At 42.2% G+C, this 27,141-nt stretch overlaps 1 protein-coding gene and 1 long non-coding RNA gene across 7 annotated transcripts in view; one reads left to right on the plus strand and one right to left on the minus strand.

The window, feature by feature from the left end:
* Nucleotides 1-2,319: 2,319 nt before the first annotated feature.
* SUSD1 (sushi domain containing 1) overlaps nucleotides 2,320-27,141 on the minus strand; it is a 119,987-nt gene continuing 95,165 nt past the window's right edge. For 3 of the 6 annotated variants that reach the window (XM_046644413.1, XM_046644437.1, XM_046644426.1), the window contains 5 exons: nucleotides 25,598-25,694; nucleotides 22,085-22,343; nucleotides 17,323-17,362; nucleotides 7,407-7,500; nucleotides 6,942-7,079 (listed from right to left, as the gene is read on the minus strand). In XM_046644413.1, the coding sequence (XP_046500369.1) occupies nucleotide 7,079; nucleotides 7,407-7,500; nucleotides 17,323-17,362; nucleotides 22,085-22,343; nucleotides 25,598-25,694 (491 nt within the window). In that variant the 3' untranslated portion in view covers nucleotides 6,942-7,078. Of the gene's footprint in view, nucleotides 7,080-7,406; nucleotides 7,501-17,322; nucleotides 17,363-21,457; nucleotides 21,837-22,084; nucleotides 22,344-25,597; nucleotides 25,695-27,141 lie in introns of those variants that run through there. The other 3 variants (XR_006885846.1, XM_046644444.1, XM_046644419.1) reach the window with 3 other exon arrangements.
* LOC124229304 (uncharacterized) lies at nucleotides 23,660-27,133 on the plus strand. Its single transcript, XR_006885849.1, has 3 exons — nucleotides 23,660-23,749; nucleotides 26,540-26,761; nucleotides 26,966-27,133. It is a non-coding gene; the product is annotated as an uncharacterized LOC124229304 (long non-coding RNA).

A 27,141-nucleotide genomic window follows, 5' to 3' on the forward strand; every position in this document is an offset into this window, starting at 1 on the left:
CAGAGAACGATTTGAAGAGGCCACACTATTGGCTTTCAGGTTGGAGGAAAGGCCACAGCTAAGCAATGTAGGCAGCCTCTAGAACCTGGAAAAGGCAAAGATGTGGATTCTCCCTAGAGCTTCCAGAAGGAAAAAAGCTCTGCCAATATCTTGACTTTAGCCCAGTGAGACTCATGACAGACTTCTGACTTCCAGACCTGTAAAATAATACATTTGTGTGCTTATAAGCCACCAAGTTTGTGACAATTTGTTACAGCATCAATAGGAAACTAATACACTCTCCATTCACATTGTCTAAATGCCCAAAGTCCTTAGTGAGATTTTGAGTGGAAATTGTGAAAAGGAGCTGAGTTCCATGGGTAGGTCAATGTGCGTGGGACAGGGACCCCACAAAGGAGGGTGAGATGATCCATCAACCGAACTAATTTGTAAGAAGTAGAAACTAGGCCCTAAAAGTTGATCATGGGAATGTAACACACCCACCTCTACTCAGTCACGGACTCTTCAGAAATCTTAAAACACAGTACTGGATGCTCCACCAACTTTGGGATGGAGGGGTAAACCAGTCTTACCCAGATCTTTTGTCTTGGGTTTAGATTGAGAAGGAAGCCAAGCAGTATCCATCAGATTTTGATTTGACACAGAAGTAATAAGATATTAAATGAAGCATTTTCTTTTTTCTTATGAAATTTTATTTTTATGTTTTTGAATAGTAATACATTTACATATTTAAAATCAAAACAGAATAAGAAGATAGATACTCAAAAGATTCACTCTCACCTTGTCTGGCTCCCCCATTCTCCCTTTCTCCATTTGCAACCATTTCCGTTAATTCATTATTATTCCAGCATTTCTTTATATAAAACTAGAGAAATGTTTTCATTCCCCCTTTCTTACACAAAAGATAGCATACCATATATGCTATACTCCACCTTGCTTTTCACATTAAAACAATACATTTTAGAGATCTCTCTGTTATCAGTGCATAGAGTCCTTCCTCATTCCTTTTTCACAACTGCATGATATTCCATTGTGTACCATAGTTCGTTTAACTAGTTTCCTCCTGAGAGGCACTTGGGTTGTTTCCAAGCTTTTGCTATTATAAACTATGCCACAGTGAATAACCCCGTGCATGTGTCATTTTGAACATGTGCAAGTGAAACCACAAGATAGGTCCCAGAAGTCGGACTGTGGCATCAAAAGAAAAAGGCACCTGGATGCAGGCCATGTAAACATTGCCAGATTCCCTTCCATAGAGGTTGTTCCATTCTGTACTCTCACTATCGTGCTCGAGTGCCTGCTTCCCCAAGTCTCAAAAAAGAGTGTGCTGTTGAATTCTAGATTTCCTCCAATTTGGTGGGTTAGAAATGATATCTCACTGACATTTTTCTTAAGAGTGAAGTTGAGCATCGTATGTTTAGGAGTCATTTGTATTTCTTTTTCTGTGAACTAATTTTTACATCCTTTGACCCCAAATTGGACTTCCTTTATTTTGACCAAAGTCCCAAAAACCTGAGAAGAAAATAATAGGTTGCAAGCACTCCCATATTCTAAAATGAGGATTTCCAAATGGTCTTATGACCCTTAGCCCAATACCTGGATATGAGGTGGTTTAAAATTGAAAAAGTCAAAAGAAAGCAGTTCTTTGGAGAAAGCCGTTAGTGTGCTGAGCATTTTCTAACCCCTACCCCAGTGGTAGGGGTAGGGGGTTCTCCTCCGTACAAGACTAGAAAGAGGAGCTTCAAGGGGACCCCCACTCAGAGAATTTGACTTGTGTCCCCTAAAGCTTTGGAAGACAGAGTGGCCTGCTATCTGATTCCAAGGATAAGAAACCCAAGGGTCAAGAAGCTGAGGCTGTCAGGCCAGCAGCAGGACAAAACAGAGGGAACCACACTGGAAGCAAACTAGACTTCCACTAAGGGGAGAACAAAGGTCTAATGGGTAAGAAAACTGAAGCCTGAGGCTGGAGCTATTCGCGATGGTGGGGCGATCCTCCATTTGGCATGGCAAGGGTCTGTGAGTTTCCATAGGTCAAGTAGATACTCTGGAAGAGCCATCTTGATGAGACTTTTCCCCAAAAAGGCAGATTGCCAAGCAAGAGAACTCCAATAATGCCAGCAGCGAGAGGCTGTGGGATGCTCTCTCTGGGGCAGGAGCCAAGGTAGTGACTCGAGAGTTCAGGGTAACAAAATATAAAGTATCTAGACATACACAATGAAAGGTAAGCACAAATTAATGACCTTGTAAATGGAAAACTAGAATATTCTGCACAGGGACACACACAAAAACCAAACAAAGACACATATCATCTTCCGGGATAGGAGCACTCTTTATTTAACACCTCCTCAAGAAAAATATTAAGATTTTGGGGGGAAACTGACCAAATAATTCTTTAGTTTATGTTTAATAAATATGTATACAAGAATAAATATATAACAAAAGCTGAGAGTTAACAGAAAAAGAATGGTAACTTACTTGGTATAAAAAAAACCCTATTTTAAAGTTACAGCAGGTGGTGTTGGCACAGAAATAGATCAACAGAGCAAAAGAGAAAGTTCAGGAGTAGACTCTAGTATATGGTTCAGTATATGATTCAAATCACTAGGGGAAAAAAATAGCAGTCAATGAACATTAATAGGACTATTGGCTAAACCATTTAGCAAAAATAAAAAAAGATTCCCCCTAACCTCACTGCTCTTACTAAAAGACATTTCAGATAGATTAAAGATTTCAATGTTTTTTAAAACTGCTGAATTATACTTATTACCTTGAGATCGGAAGGTTCTTCTAAGCACGGCACCAAAGGCAAAACGCCACATAAGGAAAAAGACCGCTAAATTTGCCTATACAAATTTAAAGTGTTCATGTGGCAGCGTAAGACACAAACAGGGTCAAAAGAGAAATGATAAACTAGAAAATTTGTTTACAAAATACATGACAGCTAAGAGTGAAAACTACTATGCTACAAAGGGCTTTTTCAAATCAATAAAAGACAAATAAGCCAAGTATTGAGAAAAAAGGCAATTCACTAAGACAGAATTACAAATGGCCGATCAACATGCAAAACAGTCAGAGAAATGCAAAAAAAAACATTACAACATCATTTTTCACTTACAATGTTAACCAAGATTAAAGACATCCACGAAACCCAGTGGGGTTGAGGCTTTCTGCTGGCAAGAGTATAAACTCTCGGTGAGATTCCTCTGACAATACATAGTAAACAGAAAATATATATAGTTTTCATTCCAACAATTTCACTTCTAGGACCTTAGCTTAAGTGATAACTGCAGACAATTATACAGACTTGTATAAGGATAGTTAACATCCGGAAACACTCTAAATCCACAAGGCACAATAGAGTACTGGTTACATAAACGATGGTACAAACTGTAAATGCAGTTGTTATTGACATGAAAAATGCTCCCAAAATATGTTGATGAATGAAAGAAGCACAATTATTACAAAGCCACATGCATAGTTTGACCTCATTTTGGTAACCCTGTGTTGTACCAAAAAAAGTATGGATATAGATACACACACACACACACATCACTAAAATGATTCATTCATTCTCTTTCTCTCTCTGAAACAATGAGCTTACACTGCTTTTTTAAATTGATGTGCTTCATTGTATCACCCGCCCACAAACCTGGGCACAGAAAAAGTCACACCTTCCACCCTCTCCCAAACTGGGCGCTCCAGTTTAACCAACAATGGTGTGGTAGACAAAAGGTCCTTAAAACACTATTTGATTGACTACTGCTACTGGTTTTCTCTTAGATAAACAGAATGGAACAACAGAAAATCAGAATGGGAGATTAGCAATAACAAGGGAGCATTAAGAATTCTTTTCTACTTCCTTTAAAATCAATTTAAATATTAACTTTATTCCAAGTTAATGTGGAATTTCAAGATAATCACTTCTGCTCTGATCTTAGCTTAAGCACCCAACTGCAGTTTCAGGTCTTGAGTCAGAGGTGGACTGTTATCTATCTCCCCTGCTTAACCTCCACCTATTTGTTTGGTAGTTGGTGGCTCCTAGAAGTGATGGAGGGTGGGACCTTACAGTGAAAAGATAGGTATAAAAAGACATGTGCCATAACAGTAAAGGCAATGGTTAAAAATATATATATTGTTTAGAAATCTAAAGGCCTGACTCTCCCAAGACCCAAAAGTACTGTCCAAAGATTAGCTCAAGGCCGATCAAACCCCAGGAATGAGAAGTAGACCTGCGATCAGAAGACATGGCCCCACAGTTCAAGCCACATATCTGTCTGAGCCCACTTCTCCATTCTAAAACGGGAAGACAATAACCCCTAACCTTCCCACCGCACATAACTGCTGTGAGAACAGGATGGAAGCACACGTATAAACAAAAAGCATGGTGGAGACAAATTAAAACTATGGGTGCACACACACAAATCGGCCATGGAATAATCTGCTCCACATCTGGGCAACCCCTCAGTTTTGATTCCTAGTCTGAAAGGGAGCTCAAGACTGGATCTCAGTGCTCACCTCTACATGCTGTCCCCAAGGGAGTAAATAAGGAAAAGATCCTTGCTCTATCCCCACCTTAGGATCTAGCTTTATTCAGTGGCATTCATTGGTCCTTCAACAGAAGCAGCCTGCATTTTCCCAGGAAGACCCACTATCAGTCTCCCGAGATGCCCTCCTGCCTTAACCAGGAATCCACTTGGGAAAAAAAGAACAGTATTGTGGTAAAGCTACCAGGAATTTTTAAAGAACTTAAAGCTGCCTTCGCGTTTAGGAGAAAACTATCAGAAAAGAACTGTAGAAAAATGGTATATCCTTTTGCAAATGTTCAGTATGTGCTTCTGTTAAGTATCAACACTGTGCAACTCTGGGTACTAATTTGGAACATTTAGAGGAAGTGACAAAGTCCGCGTTTTTGCTATTTTAGTACTCTTTCATGCACTGCTGTTGTATTTCTGCACTGTACCTAGAACATTTTATTGACTACCTAGTCAGTTATTTTAACCAGAAACTTTTGATACTAAGCAAGTGGGATTTCTTCCTTTCCATGAAAATTATGCTAAATCCCCAGGTGGACAATGGTAGCTTCTCTGGCAGTTCATTCTGGAGCTGGAAATTAGGGGGGCTATAGAAACATATGCTGTTTAGAGAACCAGTAAAAAAATAATAATAATAATATGGGAGTGGAGGCTCATTTTCTCTCCTTGGATAGAGGAGGCTTTGAGGAAAATCCTTACTCATCAGAGACCCTACCCCATACTAACCACAATAATTTGTAATGATTCCAAATTTAATTCAAGAGCTGTGAAAATAGTATGAGTTTGAATTGCTGCACATAAAAATTAAAATGGAAAGCTATTTGTACTAGTCTATTGAGAGTTCTACTCTGTTATTCACCTAAGATGAGAGCAGGAAGGGTTCTAAATGTTGACCCTGAGTTGTAGTCGGAGGTAGCACCTCAGAGGACAAAGGACAATTTTTCCTAATATTGCCCTGTCTAATACTGGCAGGGGCCAGCGGCTGACAGTTGGCATTGACTACCCAAGTGTCAGGATATCATCTCCCTCTCTCTGCCTCTTCCCATTTGAGTGGATACTCTTTGGGCCAGATCTCCCAGGGTGGAGCAGCTTCATAGACAGTTTCCACCTGTTCCTATTGTTGCTATCGTCTCCTCATCTGCCCACAAGTCCAGGCTACTCAGATCTGTCCGTCACCAACACCCAGTGAGCTGGTAGAGAACATGCCCGCCTACCACGTTGGAAAGATTGTCCCTTTTCCTCAGGACCACTGTTGCACAATTCCAGGACTACATTCATATATGCTGTGCCCCGAGGTTGTGCAATATAACTGGTCCCCTTCTTCCTCCCCCATGCTTTTTCTTCTCCAGGCCTAGAAAGGGAGGGAGAAGAGGGAAGAGAATACCACTGTTCCTTGGAGAAGCCACAAGCCTCTGTCTTTCTTCTCCATTTGTTTCTTAGTGAGCCTTGGAGTTACACTGTCGGTGAGGGAGGAAAGTTACAGAATACTGATTCAGGCTTTAAGAGTCAAATCTAATACACACCATCTACAAATCCCGCATGTTGACAGTAGGCCCAGGACTGCCTACATCTAATGTGTCATGGTTCCTGGTAAAGTAACAATCCCAGTTACTGAGGCTGTAGATGAAAGAGATGATCGTGTCGCCCACATTGATCCCCCTTCCCTGTAAACACATGGACTCTGGCCACGGGCTTGATATCATTTCAACCCGTTAGAACTACATGACCACTGAATCTAAAGGGAGGCACAGAGCACTTTTAGGAGACGCTTAGTTATAAAAACATTAACCAAGGCTGCTATGAACATTCATGTAGAAGAGAAGAACTGTCTAAATTAACAGAATATTTTTACTGGAATGAAGACTTACGGCTTTTGAACCCATATAAGACAAACGGAACTGTATCAAAGCAACGCTGCCTAACAGACTTGCAGGGAACTTACCAGAGTGGCCAGGCTAGCGTACTTTCTGATTACACGTCAATTAATTACAGGAAGAAAGCTGCTTTTAAAGTGTTTGACAAGTTTTCCTATGTCAATAATCTCTATCTTTTTCAATGGCTGCCTTCATAAAGTCAAATTCTAGCCCAAACTTAAGCCCAATTCATTGATTACTATAGAAGAATGGTTCTAAATTAATTCACAGAGATGCTATAAAGTAAGATGCAGAGACTCTCTTTCATTCAGTGTCTAGAGGAGCTGACTCTCAGGCACCACTCAGAGGAAGACACAGGCCCAGCCCACGCAATCTGTAGCCTGTGGTCAGTATTACATTGTATATCAAGCATCTCAAGTTCATAGACACAGAACTGGTCGTGTAGCAGGGAAGACGTCAGCAATTCCTGAGTTTCCTCCTTTTGGGGGATTCCTTAAAGATAGTCACCATCTTGAATCCAGGAATGCGGCCAAGCTGGAAACGGAGAAAGTTGTAGACCCACATACACACCCGGATGGAAGCCACACGGGGCCTCTGTGCAGGCACCTGAGCAGCTGTCATGACATCTGTCCCAGCAGCAGTGCATCCTCCTCTCATAGCGTCCGTCTGCAGTCTAGACAGGGAGGCGGAAAAGAGAGTCCACTGACACGCTTTGGTTTTCCCATGGTGCATCCCTACGTGCCCCTCATACACACTCTTGGAAAGCAGCGTGGAGATCAGCCACCACTCAGAGGGGCCAGGGCAGCCACCACTGACCCTGCTCTTTTCCTGGGCCAGCTGCACATCCTCCTCCCTACCCTTTCACCTGGGGAGTGTCTGCTCAGCCCAGGACAACCTCTACCCACATCCCCTGTGACCCTCCTCAATCCCAGCTGTTCATGACACCAACCCCATCCTCCCTCCATTCCATTCATTTCTCAAGAACCACAGTCTCACATACCACACTGCTGAGAAGGGGAGGAATGCCAGAACAATCACGGCAGCCACGGAGCCCAGCCCAACGCCCATCATCTGCTCTAGCGTGAGCGACGAATCTGTGGGACAAAAACCACACACTGAGCCCACAGCGCACGGAATCACGGCCCTCCGGGAGGTACACACCCACCTGTGCTCACTCTGTTTTAACCCAGAGCTTGGTCCCATTTAACAAACCATCCTAAGAATGCCCAGAGAGCCTCTGTGCCCCCTGAGTTGGCCCTAGTGAGGTAGGGCCTCAGGAAAACACAGTTCCAGGGTATGTCTGAAAAGGAAATGTAAAACCAGGCCACATTCAAGTTACAAGGAATAAAAAGGCTGATCTTGTCAGGCATATAAATACATCACACTGTGTCGCTTTTGTTGGTCCTCTCCCAAGTCAATGACACTTGATGGATTTTTATGGGCCGTTTTCCTTTGTAATGAGGAAGAAGTCATTTGGACATCATTTGGATTTTTGCTCCAAAAATGATAGTTACTCCAGTAGTCAAATATAGCAAACCCTTCTCTGTCGGATAGTCATCTGCCAGTTTCCCTACACATCACGGAGGGCGGTACCTCCATGCTCCGCTCAGCAGATTGCCGTGAGGATAAAAGAAGAAAATGGATGTAAAAGCTCTTCGAAAGACATACATATATTCTATTTGGGGTGCATCACATGCCAAGTCCAGGGAGATCCCTGGTTATAAATTGAAAAACACCCAGGTTTGAGTTGCACATTTGGGCCAAGTGACTGGATCAGAGTATCATGTTCTAAAGTTCTCATCTTCATTTGCAAACACTTATTTCGTACTTACTATGTGCCAGATACTGTTCTAATTACCTCTCCTAACCACCCAGTGGGTACTAAGATAATAGTACCAGGTATTATAATAACAGTACCCAGTATAATAATAGTACCCTGAGGACTATTATTATTCCCATTTTACAGATTAGAAACCGAGGCAGGGAGCAGTTAAGCATCTTGCCCAAGGTCACTCAGCTTGTATATGATAGAGCCAGGGTTCAGACTCAAGCTTTCTGGCTCCAGTCTTTGCTTTTGACCACAGCACCATGCTTCCCAGTGCAAATCTGAATCCAGCTCTGTCTGCAGCAGAGCGGGCCATGTTCCCCGCTAAGAGGTCAGAGGTGCAGGCCCAGAACTTTCCTGCACAGGCTGAGGATGATGGGAGCTCAGGCTGCAGTAGTTCAAGTTCGTCTTTGGAAGAACAAAATTCTGTGTGCAATCATGCCACCAGACATTGAAAAGATCTTGGAGGCTGACTCTGCATGTATAGAATTAAAAATAAAAATACCACCAAGCTATGGAATAAGCGTAAGGAAGGGTACCCAAGTCCACATTTTGCCAGATGATTTGTTGCGGCTGTTGTTGCTGGAATATCAAATTATTTCCTTTTTCTGTACCCTCCTTTTACCGATGCCCCAGGGATGTGATTTGTCTGCCCCTTGGGTAATCCAGCACTCCCTTAGAAGAGCTGAAAACAGCAAAAGCAAAGATCTGTTACGTAAGGGGGAAGGGGCTGGAGGGGAAAAATCATAGCCCCTGGACTTGAGACTCTCAAAACATGCATGCCTTGTTTCCCCAGCAGTGAATAAGGCACATGTGAGAACGAGTCAAGCTACTTAACTATTTCATCATCTAATCTAAGATGTCCAAGAGGGTAGCCACTAGCAACAATGAGGCTATTTAAATCTAAATTAAATGAAGTTTAAAAATTCAGTTTCTCGGTCATACTATTTCAAGTGCTCAATTTCAAACACACATTGCAATGCTCAGTAGCCACACATGGCTAGTGGCTACCCTATTGGACAGCACAGCTTTAAAATCTTTCCATTGTTGCAGAAAGTTCTACTGATTGGCACTGCTCGGATCTCTACCGCCAGGTTAAGAGCAACTTGTTTGACCGGAGACTCTATAAATCAGCTGGCGCCAGCAAAAGCCACCGGGGAACACACCTCTGGCTGAAGAGCCCTGCAAAACCCATTACCTTAGAAAAAGCTGTCGAGAGACTTTCCAGAACAACATGGCGTATATTGTTTGGCCACTTTTAGTATTCTGAAGAAAAAAGGGCTTGACATTTTAAGAAGCCATATTATAAAATGGAAGGAGAGGGGGTTAAATTAGAAATTAGTAAAGAAAAAAACTGGGGGACTGACTGAATTACTAGGTATTAAAACAGTGCAGTATCGGTATAGGAATGACTCCATTGGAACAAAACAGAAAACCCAGAAACTGACCCCACTATATCAAATAATTTCAGAGTTTGACTACTGGAGTCAGGTTGTCCAAGTCTGTATTTAAACACCACCACTCCCTAACTGAGTGACTCTGGGTGAGTTATGCAGTCATTCTGTTTCCCCACGGAGGGATGATATAAAAACATGGGAATGATAACAATGGTACCTTACAGAGTTATTGTGAGAAATAAATGAGTTAATACAGGTTAGAACTGCGCCCGGCACATAGTAAGCAATTGGCAGATGGTAGCAATTGTTCATTATTGTTGTTTTGTTTCAAAGCATTGGGAAAATGATACATTATTCATGAATAGTGTTGAGAAAATTGGCTAACCATTTAGAACAAAGTAATTTTGATCACTAGAACTATATACTATATATCAAAATAAAATCCAGATGGATTAAAGACTTAGACTGAAACTAAAAAAATTAGAGCAAAATGTAAGTGAATATTTACCTAATATTAAAGCAAGTAAGAATTTTCTAAGCATAATTATTAAAGCAGAAACCTTAAAAGAATGAGATCTGACCATATTAAAAATCATACACTTCTGTATACCAAAAAGTATTATAAGCAAGCTTAAAGGGCAAATGGAAAACTGGGCAAAATATTTAGAATAACAAATAAGCAAGGGGTTGACATATAGACAGTGTTACAAATTAATAAGGAAAAGACAAATCCCTCAATAGCAAAATGAGCAAAATCTATGAAAAGGTCAATCACATATAAAACATGACTATAGATGTTTATGAAACCTTGATCAACTGCTCTCTTACAGGCAATAAAAATGCTAATTAAAACATTGAGATGCCACTTTTGTGCACTAAAGTTGTTAGGTTTTTTCTTTGTTTGTTTGTTTGGTGAGGAAGAATGGCCCTGAGCTAACAGCTGTTGCCAATCTTCCTCTTTTTGCTTGAGGAAGATTGTCCCTAAGCTAACATGTGTGCTAATCTCCCCCTACTTTGTATGTGGGATGCTGCCACAGGATGGCTTGATGAGCAGTGTGTAGGCCCATGCCCAGGATCTGAACTGATGAATCCCAGGCTGCCAAAGTGGAGCATGCAAACTTAACCACTATGCCACCAAACTGGCCCCAGAGTTTTTTGGTTTTTTTCTTTAAGAGAAAATACAGCATTGGAGACAGCAAAAAGAATCTAGTACTTTCCTGCACTGGTTATTTCATCTAGTCTACCCAGTATTCCTCCCAGTTTTAATCATCAATGTTTTCTCTATATTTTTTCCTCTATAGTTTCATCGTCTATATATTTGTCATGACTGATTGACAAAAACGTTGAACTGAAGATGACTGTAGACAGTGGCATGTGTCCTGCATATTCCTGGATTTGACATTGATAAGCAACCTTTGCGTAGTCATTTCACCAGTTTCTAAGCTCACACACAGACCTCATTTCCCTACGTTGTCCACGGACATTGTTAAATGTTGGCAGAAGTCAAAATACATTATGCCTGCTGTATTGCCCTAACCAACTAGTGACTCTGTGCAAGCAGAAAGGAGAGCAAGCTGACCCAGTCTGCTCAAAGCTCCCGTGCTGACTGCCGGGAACTGCGGCTTCCTCTATCAGGCAGACACAGGGCCATCTGTCGACCATGCTGCCTGGCCTTGAATTCAAGCCATCATCATCATCTGCACTTTGCAAATCCTATCCCCCTTGTTTAAAGTTCCATGTTCCTTGCCCATTCCCACTCTTCTTACTTTTCTCTTCTTCATCAAGATTTCTCAAAGATCACTTGCAGAGGTTTATCCATCTTATTTGCAAATTGTATGAACCTGCTTGAATGTGCTTAATCCAGGTCAGAAGACTTTAACTTTGTAGGGCAGTTCGCTCTTCTCTTGCTTTCAAACATCCCCTGACAAACCGACAGGACAGAGGCAAAGTAGGAGTGGAGGAACCTTTCTCTTGACCATCCCTGAACTGGGCATCATTCACCTAAGCAGAGGGCCCAACTATTCCTTACTCTAGATGCAAGTATTGGAAAATCATCTTTATTTATTCTGCATAACGAAACTTGGGTTTGGGCTCCGGGCATGATTCTTGCTGACAGTACAGTTCCTGGCTATATGTCTTTTTCTCTACTTTGCATATGTACTCTGTGAAAACCTCAGTGAGTCTAACCAAGAGTGCTCATGGTGTAGCCACATAGGGACGTCATTAGGGACTTCCCCCATTAATTCCTTACTGAGAAAATTTACAACTGGCCAACTTGAATTACATTTTTTAGAGCTTTGCCTTCCTCTCGTTACCCTCCCTTCCACGCTCTCATGTCATGAAATCATGCTTATTTTTCTTCTGAATCACTCGTAGAATATTCTTTTTTAAGAAACCCAGGGGAGTGAATCATGTGCTATATCCCAGATTCCCAGTGACTCATTTTTGGAGAAAGTAGCTCCATTAGGGTCAAACTCCACCATTCTCTTCGGGGTGGCTCCCTGAAGAGGGACAATGCTCAGGAGGAGGGATGGGGCTTCTCTGGGCTTATCTTAACACTTTCACTAGTGGAAATATCACAGGTGCTGAAGAGCAAGTTAGAAAGGCCCTTTTCCTACCCTCACACTTTGTGACAGCTTGAGGATTTCCTATGCCTGTGGACAGTTTTTCATGACTTTACCCAAGCAGGGTCATTTCCTGAAAGCAGCAATTCTGTTCTCCAAAAGGTACAAATAATCAGCACCGTGACTTCTATTTAGTGTGTTAAATTTCTCTGTGCTATTCTAGGGTCTCCTCACTTGAATTCCCTGCAGAGTAGGAGATGGCAAAGGAGATCAAAGTAGAAAACTAATTTAGAGATAAGTAAAGGCTGATGAATTGGCAACATTATCCAATTCCTTTCCTATCGCAGCTTAATAAACTCCCATAAACCTAGCAGCTAGCACCCATTTATTAGCTCACAGTTCCGTGGGTTAGAAGTTCAGGCCCATTGTGACTGGGTCCTCTGCTCAGGGTCTTAGAATACTGAAATCAAGGCATCAGGTGGACCGCATTTCCCTCTGGAGGGTCTGGGGAAGCACCCGCTTCCAAGCTCATTCAGGTTGTGGGCTAAATTCAGTTCCTTGCAGTTGTAGGACTGAGGGCCCCCTATTCTTACTGGCTGTCAGCCAGGGGCTGCTCACCTCCTACAGGCTGCCGGCATCCCTGCCATGTGGTCCCCTCCATCTTCAAAGCCAGCGGGAGAAACCCTTATGTCAAATCCATCTCTCCCTTTGAATCTCCAATTTCCCCTATCGCTGACCTCTAGACCCAGATTTAAAGGGCTCATGCAACTGGGTCAGGTCCATCTGGATAACTTCCTTATTTGGGACCTTAACTACTCTTCAAATCCTTTCACAGCAACACCTAGAATAGCCTTTGAATGAATAACTGAGAGAAGGTGGGTGTACACCAGCGGCCAGAAACTTGTGAGGCCATCTTAGAATTCTGCCTACCACAATTATGAAGGTTTAAAATGAGTATGTGTATGTCTGTGTGTATACATACATATACACAGCATATACATACATGTACCCACACACTAGGCTTCTATCTTGATGTAAATCCTCTCTGGCTTATTTAATTTGATAGTACTGCACTCAGCTTAATTTTTCATCAAACTGTACTTCTGGTTCCCTGGTAATCATTCAATCCAATTCTATAGATGCTGATTAAGCACCTACCATGTGCCAGGCACTGCCCCGGCTCTTCCAGTGCTCTCCCTCAAGGGTATGAAGTCTAGTAAGACAAGACGAGTGTACCTGTTGCTGGAAAGTATGGCAGGATGGCTAGAGAGAGGGAGAGAGAGAGATCCTGGCCCATGCAGGAAATAAAAAATGCTTCAAGGAGGAGACAGCATTTGATTTTAACCTTGAAGAACAGGTGGGATTATAATAAACAGAGATTATAGGAAGGGTATAGGGCAATCCGGGGGCAAATAAGCAACTAATCATATGAGCAAAGATAAAGAGAGAAAGCAAGGGCCACATCCAGAGAAGAGCTGGCACATCAGTCTGAACGGAGAAGAATGAGTGATGCAATTAGAAGGCTACGTTGGTGTCAAACTGAGGCCTGGGTGACCAGACTAAAAGATAATGGAGAACTATGGAAAAACTGTCAGGGGAAATAAGAAAATCAGTGCCGCGCTTTAGAAATATGAGTCAGGTGGTAGCGTGTGGGCTAGAGTGAAGAGGGAAACCCTGAACGCTTGTGAGGGGGGTTGAGAAAGGAAACTGTGCTAGTCATCCATGATACAGATATCAAGGCCTATCAGAGAGGTTTGCCCAAGGGGCAAAATGAAGGCAAAAGAGAAAGGAGTAGTCACTAATGACTCAGAGGTTTCATGCTTATGACTGAAGAATGTCCCCTGAATAGTTTATCATCTCACATAGATCAAATGACCTTGCTCTGTGACTCAAGGGATCAGAGACTCATAGTATTTCGTGGCCAGAAAGGATCTCAGAGACCTCAGGAAGAAGCAATTGAGAACCAGCCAAGTTAAATATAATTTCAAAGATGCTCAGCTGATAAAGGGCGAGGAAGCCCAGGCCTTTGCATTTCCCATCAAACTGACTCCTGGTTCCTTGGTAATCATCACAATGCTCTTTTAGGGGCAACTTGCAAAAGGTAAATAGCACAGTTCAGCGCTGGGCAAAGGCAAGAACAGGGCTGTTGCTTCACATAAGTGAACTGGAACAATTTCAAGACTAATTTGGAACTTCACTCTTTCCAAATTACTTTCTGAAATGGCAGCCTCCAGAATGTCTGCAAAAAGAAACCGAAAGAGATGAAGGCACAACACAGGTAAACTTTGTGCATACAGAAATATATGCTAGAATTGCCTTCAGAATTTCAACACAGCAGTGGGTTTTCTATTATCTCCAGAGCTTTCCAGGAGTTTGAATTCAAAGGTTGGAACTCTCTTTCAACACTGGTTCTTAAGTTGAGAGGTAGGGGAAGGCACTGCCAAAAGCCACTTCGATATTTCCAAAGGAAAATCCTCCCTGTTAACTTAATCATGCAGAATGACTGCAGCTGGCTCTTTGGCCATTCCTTCAACCCAGTTTGAGTGCTTGCTAATCATACCAAATAGTTGCTAAAAGCTGTGGATTCTGGAAGCTATTTTCTGTGGCTAGCCAGGATGCTTGCCTATCACCATTCTTCTGATAAAAGCTCTTTTCCTTGTGGGAACTCCATTCCCATCCTTAAAGTTTTAAGGAAAGCGCTGGCAGAAAAATTCCCAAATGTTGGAATGTGTGGTTGTTTCTTGCGGCCTTCATTAAACTCCAGGAAAGATAACTTAGTCTATCTGCATGCAGAAACATAACAGGAAACATCTTTGTTAAGAGAGGCCCTCACTTATTATACTAAGTGAAATGAGTCAGACAGAGGAAGACAAATATTATAGGATCTCAGTTATACGTGGAATCTAAAAAGCTGAACTCATAGAAATAGAGACTAGAATGGTGGTTTCCAGGGGCTGGAGGATGGGGGAAATGGGGAGAATTTGGTCAAAGGGCACAAACTTCCACTTATAAATGAGTAAGTTCTGGAGATCTGATGTACAGCACGGTGACTATAGTTAACAATACTGTGTTGTCTACTCGAAAGTTGCTAGGAGGGTAGATCTTAAATGTTCTCACACACACACAAATATATTTATATATGGTAATTAAGTGAGATGATGGAAGTATTAATGAACCTTATTGTGGTAATCATTTTCCAATATAAACATGTATCAAACCATCACGTTGTACACCTTAAACTAACACAATGTTATATGTAAATTACATCTCAAGAAAGCTGAAAAAAAGAGAGAGAGAGAGGCCCTTGATGACTGGCAATGGCAATCCAAGATGGCTGATGGTCAGGTGATGGGCCTTGCTCAGTTGGAAAGCCACGTCCTCTACTCTGGTTGAAGTTGGTGTGAGTAGAGCCAAAAAGATGGAAAATATGATTAGGAGATAAGCAGACAAATGAAGGAAGCCTAATTCTCTAGGTCCCTCCCAAACATTTCCTGCTCCTTACCCTCTACTGACAGAGTAACAAAACCCCCATTGTAAAGCACCATCCACTAGAGTCTTCCTGGAAGCAGGGGTATGTGGGTGCTTCCTCACCACCCCAGCCTATTGTTTTATGCTGCTCTGGGGTAAGGGGCAGGATGTAAAGGGTTAAACTGATATTTGGACTAAGAGCCAGAATTCCTCGGGCTGTTGCTAGGACTCATAAACCACAAGGAAAAGGTCCAGATTCAAAGGTCATAAACTTGACAAGATTTCTGGTATTTGCGACAAACTAATGGAATTCCTGGGAATCAAATCCACTGGCTGGCTGCCTGTGGGTTTAAAGCAATGTCCTGCCAGGGAAATCCCAGCCTGGCACACAAGGACCTGTGATTGCTCAATCTCTAAAGTAATTGCCAGGCCCGCATAACGGAGAACTGCCAGTGTGAGGCAGAAGGTTTAAGCTGTGCAGCACTCAGCAGAACTCCTCCTCGCTGCATCTCTTAGGTGCGGCTTTGGAGGAAACGAACAAGGGTCCTCTCCCATAAGGCAGAGCCCGAGGCAGACAAAAGGACTGACCAAGAGACCCATTCTGCTGCCAGGGCAGAGGATGCTTGCTTTTCCTGTCCAGCAGGATGCGGTCATTGTTATGGGCCCCCTGACCACTGCACAGCACTTTATCTTTTCCTCCTTTCTAAATGGAAGTACTTATTGTGGTTACCCAGTTTTCTCTTTCATATTATATACTGTGGTTTGAGAATGATTAGATTTGCCATTTTGTCACAGATTGCTAAATGGATCATGAGAAGCACATCTGGATTTGATCAAGAGAAAAGGATCATTCCCTGGTCTTGGAGCTGGATGCAGTAGGCTCACCTTTGAGCTGTCTTCCACTAGGGTTCCATTTTGATTGTATGGAGGATAATTCCACTTTCTTAATGGAGGGTGTTTTTCTTAACAGTATATATGTATGTGTGTGGACACACTCAGCAGCCAAATGGTTGAAAGTAGTTGACTGTTGTAGCTCTTTGTTTGGGTCTGCCAACATGTTTTTCTATGCCTCTCTTCTTGAAGGGGGTGACGTCTCCCTTTCAGTGCAACTCTGGTGGGGTTGTCAATCGCACTGACCGGCCCCCAACCGGCCATACGAGGAAGCCCAAAACCCAAGGCAGGCCAATCATAGTATCCCATCTCCTATTAACATTTACCCAACAGATTCACCCAACAGAGTCACTTAACCTAGGAGAAAAGATTCTTTCCTTGAATTGAAAAACTTTCTGTTTCCACTGAAGTTACTGAGCTGGGGCAGCTGGGACCCATCCCTCCCCACCAAATGGTCTACAGTAGAAGAAAATAGGCCAACTCACACTTAGAAACAGAGAGCAGAGACAAGAGACACAAAGGGAGAGTTCCACTCATGGTGTTGAGGCCCAGGTCCCCAGTTCCTGGAGTCCCCAGGATCTTGCTCTGGTTTGACCTTATAAGCTCCCGCCCCCTCATTCTTTTCAGCTATGACTTCTTGCTTAAGCTAGTATGAGATGAGTTTCCATCATCTGTGACAATTTAAAAAGAAATCTCATTAACATACACTTGATGCCACAGATCGCACAGAGGAGAAATAGGACAGCATTCTCAGGCAGAAAATAGGTTTACCTTTCACCTGAGTCCAAACTGCACAGGAGTATCTTCTCACCTATAAAGGGAAACACAGCAACACGCTTAACTAGGTGGCACATGATGTAAGTTTAAATAATACACCTTAGCCCTCCAAGTTTCAGGGTTTTACTACTTAATTTGGACTAGAAGATCTTTAAAGTCTCATCTAGCTCTAACACCCATATGATCACCAAGTGTTTGAGGGACTGGTGTGGGCAGCAGAGACAGCAGTGACCCCAGGGATCAATTCTATAGCTTTCCAGTAGATCTCAGACAGCAGACACTGCAGGTAAACAACAGGAACACCCTTAAGTTTCATTCCTCTTGCAGCTCAGAGTCACTGACATTGACTGCCTGGAGAACTATGTGGAAAAGGATTCTGAGGTCACATCCTGGTTCAGCAATAAGTAGTGATGCATGTTTTAGGCAAGGTTATGAGAAGTCCTGGGATATAATAATACTTCACATATATAGATATTTACCCAGAAAACTTAGTTACCCAAAATGTAGCCAAGAACCAGGAAGAGAACAAAAAGAACATGTATAAAAACTCAACCGTGGTAGAAGAGACGCACTAACTCATTGGAACGAGATGCTTTCTCTTCTTCTCCCCACATTATCATATGCATATTTGTCTGTTAGGAATGCTGAGATTACTATCTATGATAAAACTGATCAAAATATTCCCCTGAGGAAACTGAATAGCAGGGGTTAGAGAAAGATCCCTCTAACTTCAATAGGAGATTCTCTTTCAAACGACAACCTTGGGCATTCTGGTTACTTTATTAAAAATTGAAAAAATATATTTACTCTGAAAAATTCTGGGAAAAGCTTAAAAAGGCCATAGGATTTTGAATGTGACTAAATTTTGCCTTGATGCTAAATGTATCAAGTACATCTAATAGAAAATAATATGCAAGAATAACCAATGAAGGATGCATTTCAAGATATTGGAGAAGAGACCTCAAATAACAAGGCAGGTACTAGGGAACTGAGTACATGAAAGAAGAGAAATTGACAGGGCCAGGTGAAGAAGCGACTGCATTAAAATGGAGTGCCTTGATCGGATCTGCATTTCATAAAACTCATTCTGGCAGTAGTATGGAGCAAAGAGATAGGCAGAATAAGAGACAGGAAGATGAGTTAGAAAATTGATGTTCAGACAAGGAATGTCAAAGGCTAAACAGTGCTAATGAAAAAGGAGAAGAGAGGATGATTTTAAACAGCATTAAAGTGATAGAATTGACACAGTTTGATGATGGACTGGACAAGAAGATAAGAAAAAGGGAAGAGACAAGAATTATTCCTAGGTTTCTGTCTTAGCAACTGGGAACGTGGTGAAGCTATTTATTGGGACAGATACACAGAAGGGAAAAAAAATGGGGGAAGTGGGAAACTCACACTTCCTGATTTCAAATTTTACTACAAAGCTACAGTAATCAAAATAGTGTGGTACAGGCATAAAGACAGACATATAGACCAAAGGAATAGAATAGAGAGCCCGGAAATAAACCTTTGCATATATGGTCAAATGATTTTGTTTTTGTTTTTTTGTTATTTTTTTTAGTTGCATAAATTAAATTTTATTTTAATGGCAGATAGACATCATCTAAATGAATCACTTCATAGGGTAAATAGTTCCCCCTAAAGTGATTTGTTTTATAATAAACCATATTTTGGATTAGCATATGACAAGTTATATTTACACATATAGAAAACTTTTGCCCCCAGGATAACTGATGCCTCAAAACGTGCAAGTAGCAGATAATCCGAAATCTTGTGTATCCTTGGTCCAGCAAATGACTTAGTTACTCCCAGCTTCTGTGTCCTCACCTCTAACATGAGAGAGTTGGGATATCTGTTTTTTTTTTTTTTTATTAAGATTATGATGGTTAACAACCTTGTGAAATTACAGTTGTACATCATTATTAGTCATGTTGTGGGTACACCACTTCACCCCTAGTGCCCTCCCCCTACCCCCCTTTCCCCTGGTAACCACCAATCAGTTCTCTTTGTCTATATGTTAACTACCACCTATGAGTGGAGTCATACAGAGTTCGTCTTTCTCTGTCTGGCTTATTTCACTCAACATAATACCCTCAAGGTCTATCCATGTTGTTGTGAATGGGACAACTTTGTCCTTTTTTATGGCTGAGTGGTATTCCATTGTATATATATACCACATCTTTATCCAATCATCAGTTGCTGGGCACTTAGGTTGGTTCCATGACTTGGCTATTGTGAATAATGCTGCGATGAACATAGGGGTGCATGGGACTCTTGGGATTGCTGATTTCAGGTTCTTAGGATAGATACCCAGTAGTGGGATGGCTGGGTCATAAGGTATTTCTATTTTTAACTTTTTGAGGAATCTCCATACTGTTTTCCATAGTGGCTGCATGGTCAAATGATTTTTGACAAGGTGCCAAGACCATTCAATGGGGAGGGAAATCTTTTCAACAAATGGTGCTGGGAAAACTGGATATCCACATGCAAAAGAATGCAATGAGACCCTTGCCTAACACAATACACAAAAATTAACTCAAAATACATCAATCCTAAATATAAGACCTAAAACTCTTAGAAGAAAACATAGAGGAAAAGCTTCATGAAACTGAATTTAGCAATGATTTCTTGGCGATGACACCAAAGGCACAGGCAACAAAAGAAAAAAACCAGAAAAATTGAACTTCATCAAAATTAAGAACTTCTGTCGTCAAAGGACACTATCAACAGAGTAAAAAGGCAACCTAGAGAAAATATTTTCAAATCACATATTTCATAAGGGATTGATATTCAGAATACATAGAGAACTCCTAAAATTCAACAGCAAAGAAATAAATAACTCAATTCAAAAATGGACAAAGGGGGAGCCGGCCCTGTGGCCAGGTGGTTAAGTTCACATGCTTCACTGCGGCGGCCCAGGGTTCTGCCAGTTTGGATCCTGGGCACAGACGTGGCACCGCTCATCAAGCTGTGCTGAGGCGGCGTCCCACACGCCACAACTAGAAGGACCCACAACTAAGAATATACAACTATGTACCAGGGGGCTTTAGGGAGAAAAAGGAAAAAATAAAATATTTAAAAATGGACAAAGGACTTATATAACCATTTCTCCAGAGAAGGTATACCAATTGTCAACAGCACATGAAAAGATACTCAACATCAATAATCATTAGGGAAACGCAAACCAAAACCATAATTAGATACCACCTCATATCCATTAGGATGGCCATTATCAAAACAGAAAATATCAAGTGTTGGGGAAGATGTAGAGAAAATGGAACCCTTACACACTGTTGGTGAGAATGTAAAATGATGGAGCTGCTATGGAAAATAGCATGGTGGTGCCTCAAAAAGATTAAAAATGGAATTACCATATGATCCAACAATTCCACTTCTGAGTATATACCAAAAAAAAAAATTGAAAGTAGGGACTCAAAGAGATATTTGCACACCCATGTTCACAGCAGCATTATCTGCAATAGCCAAAAGATAGAAGCAACCCAAGTGTCCATCTATAGATGAATGGATAAAAAAAGTGTGGTATATACATACAATGGAATATTATTCAGCCTTAAAATGGAAGGAAATTCTGACACATGCTACAACATAGAGGAAACTTGAGAATATTATGCTAAGTGAAATATGACAATCACAAAAATACAAATACTGTATGATTCTACTTATATGAGGAACTTCGAGAAGTCAAATTCAGAGAGACAGAAAATAGAAGGGTAGTTCCCAGGGGTTGTTGGGAGAGGAGGAATGGGAAGTTGTTTAATGGCTAGAGTTTCAGTTTTGTTTTGTTTTGTTTTTCCTTCTCTCCAAAGCCCCCAGTACAAAGCTGTATATTCTAGTTGTGAGTGCCTCTGGTTGTGCTATGTGGGACGCCGCCTCAACGTGGCCTGACGAGCGGTGCCATGTCCGTGCCCAGAATCCAAACCAGGGAAACCCCGGCCGCCAAAGCAGAGCACATGAACCTAATGACTCGGCCACGGGACTGGCCCCTAAAGTTTCAGTTTTGCAAGATGAAAAGACTTTTGGAGATTGGTTGCATAACACTGTAAGCATACTTAACACTACTAAACTATACACTCAAAAATTGCAGGGTTTTTTTACACCAAACATCTCCTACGGCAACCATCAAAATGGTTCTTCAGAAGACCTTCCATCCCTGACTGAACGATCCAGCTCTTACTATTGTTTGTCCAGCTCATTATATTTATTCATTATGTAATGATCATTCAGTTCTATGTTTCATGAAAGAAGCACCGCTGGAAGAACATAGCCTTCCTAAGGACAAGGGAGAAGACAGTAGGGCCTATGCAACATCCAAGGAAGCGACAGGAACAGAAAACACGGCAGTGCTGAGCTTAACCTGCCCCTCCTACTTTCAGGAGAATGAGAGGAGTCAGCAGTCTGGCAGGAGTACAGGGAAGTGACAGAGCAATCTAGATGTTCTCCAACTCAGGCTTCAGCAGTGCAATAGGATGAGGGCATTCATGGAGCTTAAGAGGAAGAAACAAAACCAGGTCAGTCCAAACGCAGATCCAACCAGGTCCCCGAGGAAGTTCAGAATATCCACCATCCATAAAGGTTTCACCTGCCCATCCTTTATAAAGGCAAAGTATTCCACACATTTTTATGGTTATGACACAAAGTGTGTATCTCAAACACTGGGAAAACAAATGTTTAAACATTGAAATTTCATGGGAAGAAGAAAATAAAATTTACAAGAGCTTTTAAAGAAATATACCTTATTCCATTCACTTGTGATTCGTAATATGATGTAGTAGTCATTGCCTGTTCTCAAGGGGGCATTATAATATTTCCCGTAGTACAGCCTGTCTCCAATAGCTATCTCCATGGTATCATCGGGAACATCTTTGGCCAGTAGTTCTGCAGCCACATATCCATCAGCATCAGAAGCATTGCTAAAGAATGAGGTAGTCCCTTCAGAATCACAAGAAAATGTGTTTTGGAGGGCCAGAGGAAGCACTAACACCTGATACGAACTGGAAGAAAAAAGAAAATGTCTATCAGACTCTTGCTTGGGGGATGCATTCATTCATGTATTCATATTTACTGAGCATCTGCTATAAGATAAGCACTATTCTCAGCACTGAAGATACAACACTGGACGAGAAAATGTCCTTGCCCACATGGGATTTACAGCCTGACAGTTCTAAGAGTCACGGAACTGCAGTTTTAACCTACAGGGTCAATGCCAGCTGACACCAGGCAAGGGATCTCTTCAAGTTCTGGCTGCAGATGGATACCAAGTACATCCTCTTCAGCTGGGAGAAGCGGTTGCATGTATCCCGGCCCTGAGCATACAAGTCATAAAGCTGATCGAATCAGTGGTTTTCACGTGGGCAGATAAAGCCCAGCTGTGGAAAGGGCTTAGCAGTCACATGGAAGCCGACTGCCCACAGGAGTTAATGTACTAAGTCTACAGAAAGGCTCCAGAAGATCACATGGCAACCTAAAGCAGAACTCATGTGACTTATGACTTACATTCCCTCCGGTTCACAGACTGACACCAAAGTTCATGGGAAATAAACGAGAAGAAAGGCGTGTAAAGTCACCATGAGTCAATCTAGCCTGAAAACATCCTGAAACAGCCAGAGAGGGAAAATGTTATACGTGCATTGTGACACTGTTCTGTAAACGTGGACTTAAAAACACGCTAGCAATCAGGTGTCGTTGTACCACGTGTTTTAGTATTATTTATCCCACCAAATAGAAAACTTATCAGTGAAGGGAAATGTAAGAATAAAAATCCGCTGAGGAAGAATCATGCCTTCCTTTTTATTCCCATCTACTTCGCATTTACCTCCTGCCTCTAGGACAGGGAGCGTTGGAACGGCTGCTTTCTCCATCAGGCCTGAGAGCAGAGATTTAGATGATTTACTCTGAAATCTGTACACAGTTCTTTGGCTATGGTTGACTCCCCACTCAGGTTTCCTGAGGTGAAATTTCAATAAAGAGGAACAACACGCTTCAGCGCCAAATATGATTAGGGTAATTTCCAAAACTCATGAGGCCACGTAATTCTGTTTTACCAAGAACTATCCTCTTGCTGTTCCACATTCCTATTGCCCCATCTCCTGCTTCCTAAGGGCTCCTGAGTCACTAGGTTAAGGAAAAGAAGCCCTCCCCCACAGCAGGTGTTGGGTTTGGAAAGTATCCACCCAGCAGGCTCCCAAAGTTCCTAGGTGTCCTCAGGGCCCTGATTTCCACAAAGTCTGGGTTCACCTCAGCAAAGGGCTTTCTATAAAAGGGACAAAGTCAAGCCTGCAGGGCAAGGAGTGGTCATGGCCACCACCAGCAAACATTTACTAAACCTCCAGTGACTACAAGGAAACACCTCTAACAGCAAAGTTCCCTGGGGATTTGAAGACACGCCTATGAATCACAGGTAAGAAAGTAAATGTTGCAGCAGCTCCATGCTGTCCATAGGCACAGCTTCAAATCCCGCTCATCTTTCCATGTAGGTGGTGGTGTTCAAGGGCAAGTTCAAGGCTCACCTGAACTCACCTGGTTCTGTACAGGCCACAAGAGGCCCCATTCACGGGGCATAAAGTAGTCTCCCTGGTTAGCATTATAATCATCGTCATCACCTGAGCTGTTTAATAATCATACAAATTCCCAGCCCCCATCCCAGGCATCCTGCATCAAAATCTCTAGGAGTAAAGTCGGAGAATTTGTATTGCTGAGAAAGAGTCCTATAACCTGGCAAGTCGAGGAGACACTAGCATGAAGAGAGCCCAGGAACAGGCTCCATCATGTGCCCAAGATCACCAAGCTAAGGAAGGGAGCCTTGGTCCCAGAGCACCCGGCCAACCGTGTGCCCCAGCACACCGCCCCCTAACAATGCGCAAAGCAGACTCAGGCCTGTCTCACACTGGCAAGGCTGCTACCCCCAGCTCAAACCAGGGTGACAGGCTGAGGAGACTGCCCATTCACCTGCTGGTAATTAGCCTGATGACGTTAGCAAAGCAGTTGTGGCTGTTTGGAGCATGACTGTTCTGGAATGACTTCTCCCCTCTTTCTTGTCACCACCCTCCCTTGAATGACTCATGGATCTCCACTTCCTGTTTTGGAGGCACTGGCTGGCACATAACCACAAAGCTAGACTGTCATTGGCTTTTCTTTCTGCCTTACGTAATGATTTGGCTTAAATATCTCATTTGCTCTTGCAAATTCTCTCAGGCAGTGATATCACAACTTCTGCTCTCTTTATAGCAACAGAATTACAATACCTTCCAGTAACTTGTTAAGAATCAAGAAACAGAACAGTTTAGGCAATAGCCATGCCTGGAAAGACTTCTGAGCATTTACTGAATTTAAGCTCATGGAAAGGCGGGAAAAGCCTACATTTCATTAGAAATGGACATACAAATAGTATCTTCAGACTTTCTTTTTTATAATTTTATAATATCTCACATTTATTTTTACCTTGATTATACTGAAGGGTCATTAGACTGAGGGTCAAGAGAGACCTAAGGCAATGTAGGTTAAGTCAAGAATGGCGATGCTATTGCCATCTCCTTGACTTATTCCTGTGAGCAAGTTGCTCGTCTCTCCAGGTGAACTTCAAACTTCCTCTCTAAAACAGGGAATAATTCTGCTTTCCTAATCCTATCATGACCTTTGTAAATAAAATGCTTAACTGAACACCTTGTAGTCCACCAACGGAGGTGAATTAATTCCATCCTAATGCCATCTAGAATCCAAGAAGCAGTTGTTAACTCTGCAGTGTCTTGCCCATAACTCAATACGTGAATGAATTAAAAGAATTATCCAAATGACCCTTTCAGAAACCACTACACACCCCCCAAGATCATCCTTAAATAAGGGGTCATATGTTCTGTCTTTGGTAAATGAAAGAATGCTCCTGACTCACCATCACTAACGGATGTGGCTATGAATAGAGATATGGGTATAAACAATAACACCTGGCATGTCATAGACACTCAACCAATGCTTGTCCAATGACCAATGCAATGGATTTGATTTCTTGAGCTAAGCTGCCCAAATGCTTGTCTCTGGTCCCTTAGAAGTCTCTCGATTCACTGGGGATGCTGCTGATTGGAATTAAAGGCTCAGTCCATGCCCAAAGAAACATAAAAATAGGCCCTGACTATATTGCCCCAACTACTCAAGTACAGCTGCCTAAATGAAGTCTCCTTCTCACTGAAAGCAAAGTTTCCAAAACACTCCAAGGGGATCATGGGGCAACCACAGAAAAGGGGCCACTACTGACCTGATGGGTCCATTTTTCTCTTTGGCTTTCCTCAGTCTCAGGCGTGGTAGAGGCCCTCCATGCACTGTGAAAAAGACTGCTTCTGGAAGGGGAGGCTCTGAAAACATGTTGAAAAGGAGAAAGGGGTACAATCAAGAACAAGCAGAAGCACAAAGAAACTGATCCTTGTGGGGCCATCAAAAGCAAAGTTTTAGGGCCAGCCCTGGCAGCCTAGTGGTTAAGCTCGGTGCACTCCGCTTCAGCAGCCCAGGTTTGGTTCCTGGGCGCAAGCCTACACCACTTGTCTGTCAGGGGCCATGCTGCGGTGCAGGCTCACATCCAAAAAAAAAAAAAGGAAGATTGGTAACAGATGTTAACTCAGGGCAAATCTTCCTCAGCAAAAAAGGGAAAGTTTTAATGTAAGAATTGATGAGCGTATTCTGACATATGCTACAACATGGATGAATCCTGAAAACTTTATGCTAAGTAAATAAGCCAGACACACAAGGACGAAGATTGTATGATGCCACTTATACGAAACATCTAGAACAGGCAAATTCATAGAGATGGAAGTAAATTAGAGGTTGCCAAGGATTGAGGGGGTGGGAAGGGAATGGGGAGATATTGCTTAATGGCCAACAGAGTTTCTGTTTGGGGTGATGAAAACATTTTAGAAGTAGACAGTGGTGATGACTTACAACGTTGTGAATGTATTTAATGCCAATAAACTGTGTACTGAAAAATGGTTAAAATGATATATTTTATGTTCTATATATTTTAACACAATAAAAAAATTTGTTTTAAAAAAAAAAGGAAGAAGAGGAAGTGATGCCCCAGAGGGTGGATGCTGTGGGCATTACAGTTTACTTGGTGGACGGGTTCCTATTCGGTGGGGGAGACCAGCATATCATTCTAGATCCTTTATAATCACACAGCCTTCGGTCCTTATTTTGCTCTCCCCAGGAACCAGATTTCCCAAAGAGACTTTCCACTGGGAGGAGAATATACTGATTGGCTGACGCCAGTGTTCTGGCATCTAACCGGTAGTTACATTGACCGTATAAAGGCACCAGCTGCCATTCTGCCTCTGGCTAACAGCTTGGATGCATTGGGCACTAACCAAACGCTCTAGATGTGTCCTGTATAAGCCTCGTCTCATTTATTCTTCTCAACAATGCTATCAAGGTATGAGATTCATGGAGACAACCAGTTTCTCCCCCTCTTAGTGTTCCTACATTGGCCCACGCAATAGCCACTTTCCTCTCCAAAATACTAGGAAAAGAGCTTCCACCTGTCTTTCTACCCCCCTGATTTGTGAGACAGCTGGAATTTGGTTGATGTTCCCATGTGGTCTCACCCTTTTTTTTTTTTTACTTTTCTTTTTTGCAGGGTAGGGGCAGCCTGCATGCAGGACAGGTGTTTCTCTTCTGCTCCCGTTCTCCAGCCACTAGGCAAACATGAGTCAAGGCAAGTCTGAAGCCAGGTCTACATCTGCCCCAAAGATTCAATTTCTCCATAGGCAGGTCCAAAATTTAGATGTGGGAGGAAGGTTCAGACCCAAAGCC

The sequence above is a fragment of the Equus quagga genome, chromosome 1 (assembly GCF_021613505.1).
Source record: "Equus quagga isolate Etosha38 chromosome 1, UCLA_HA_Equagga_1.0, whole genome shotgun sequence".
Taxonomy (NCBI): domain Eukaryota; kingdom Metazoa; phylum Chordata; class Mammalia; order Perissodactyla; family Equidae; genus Equus; species Equus quagga.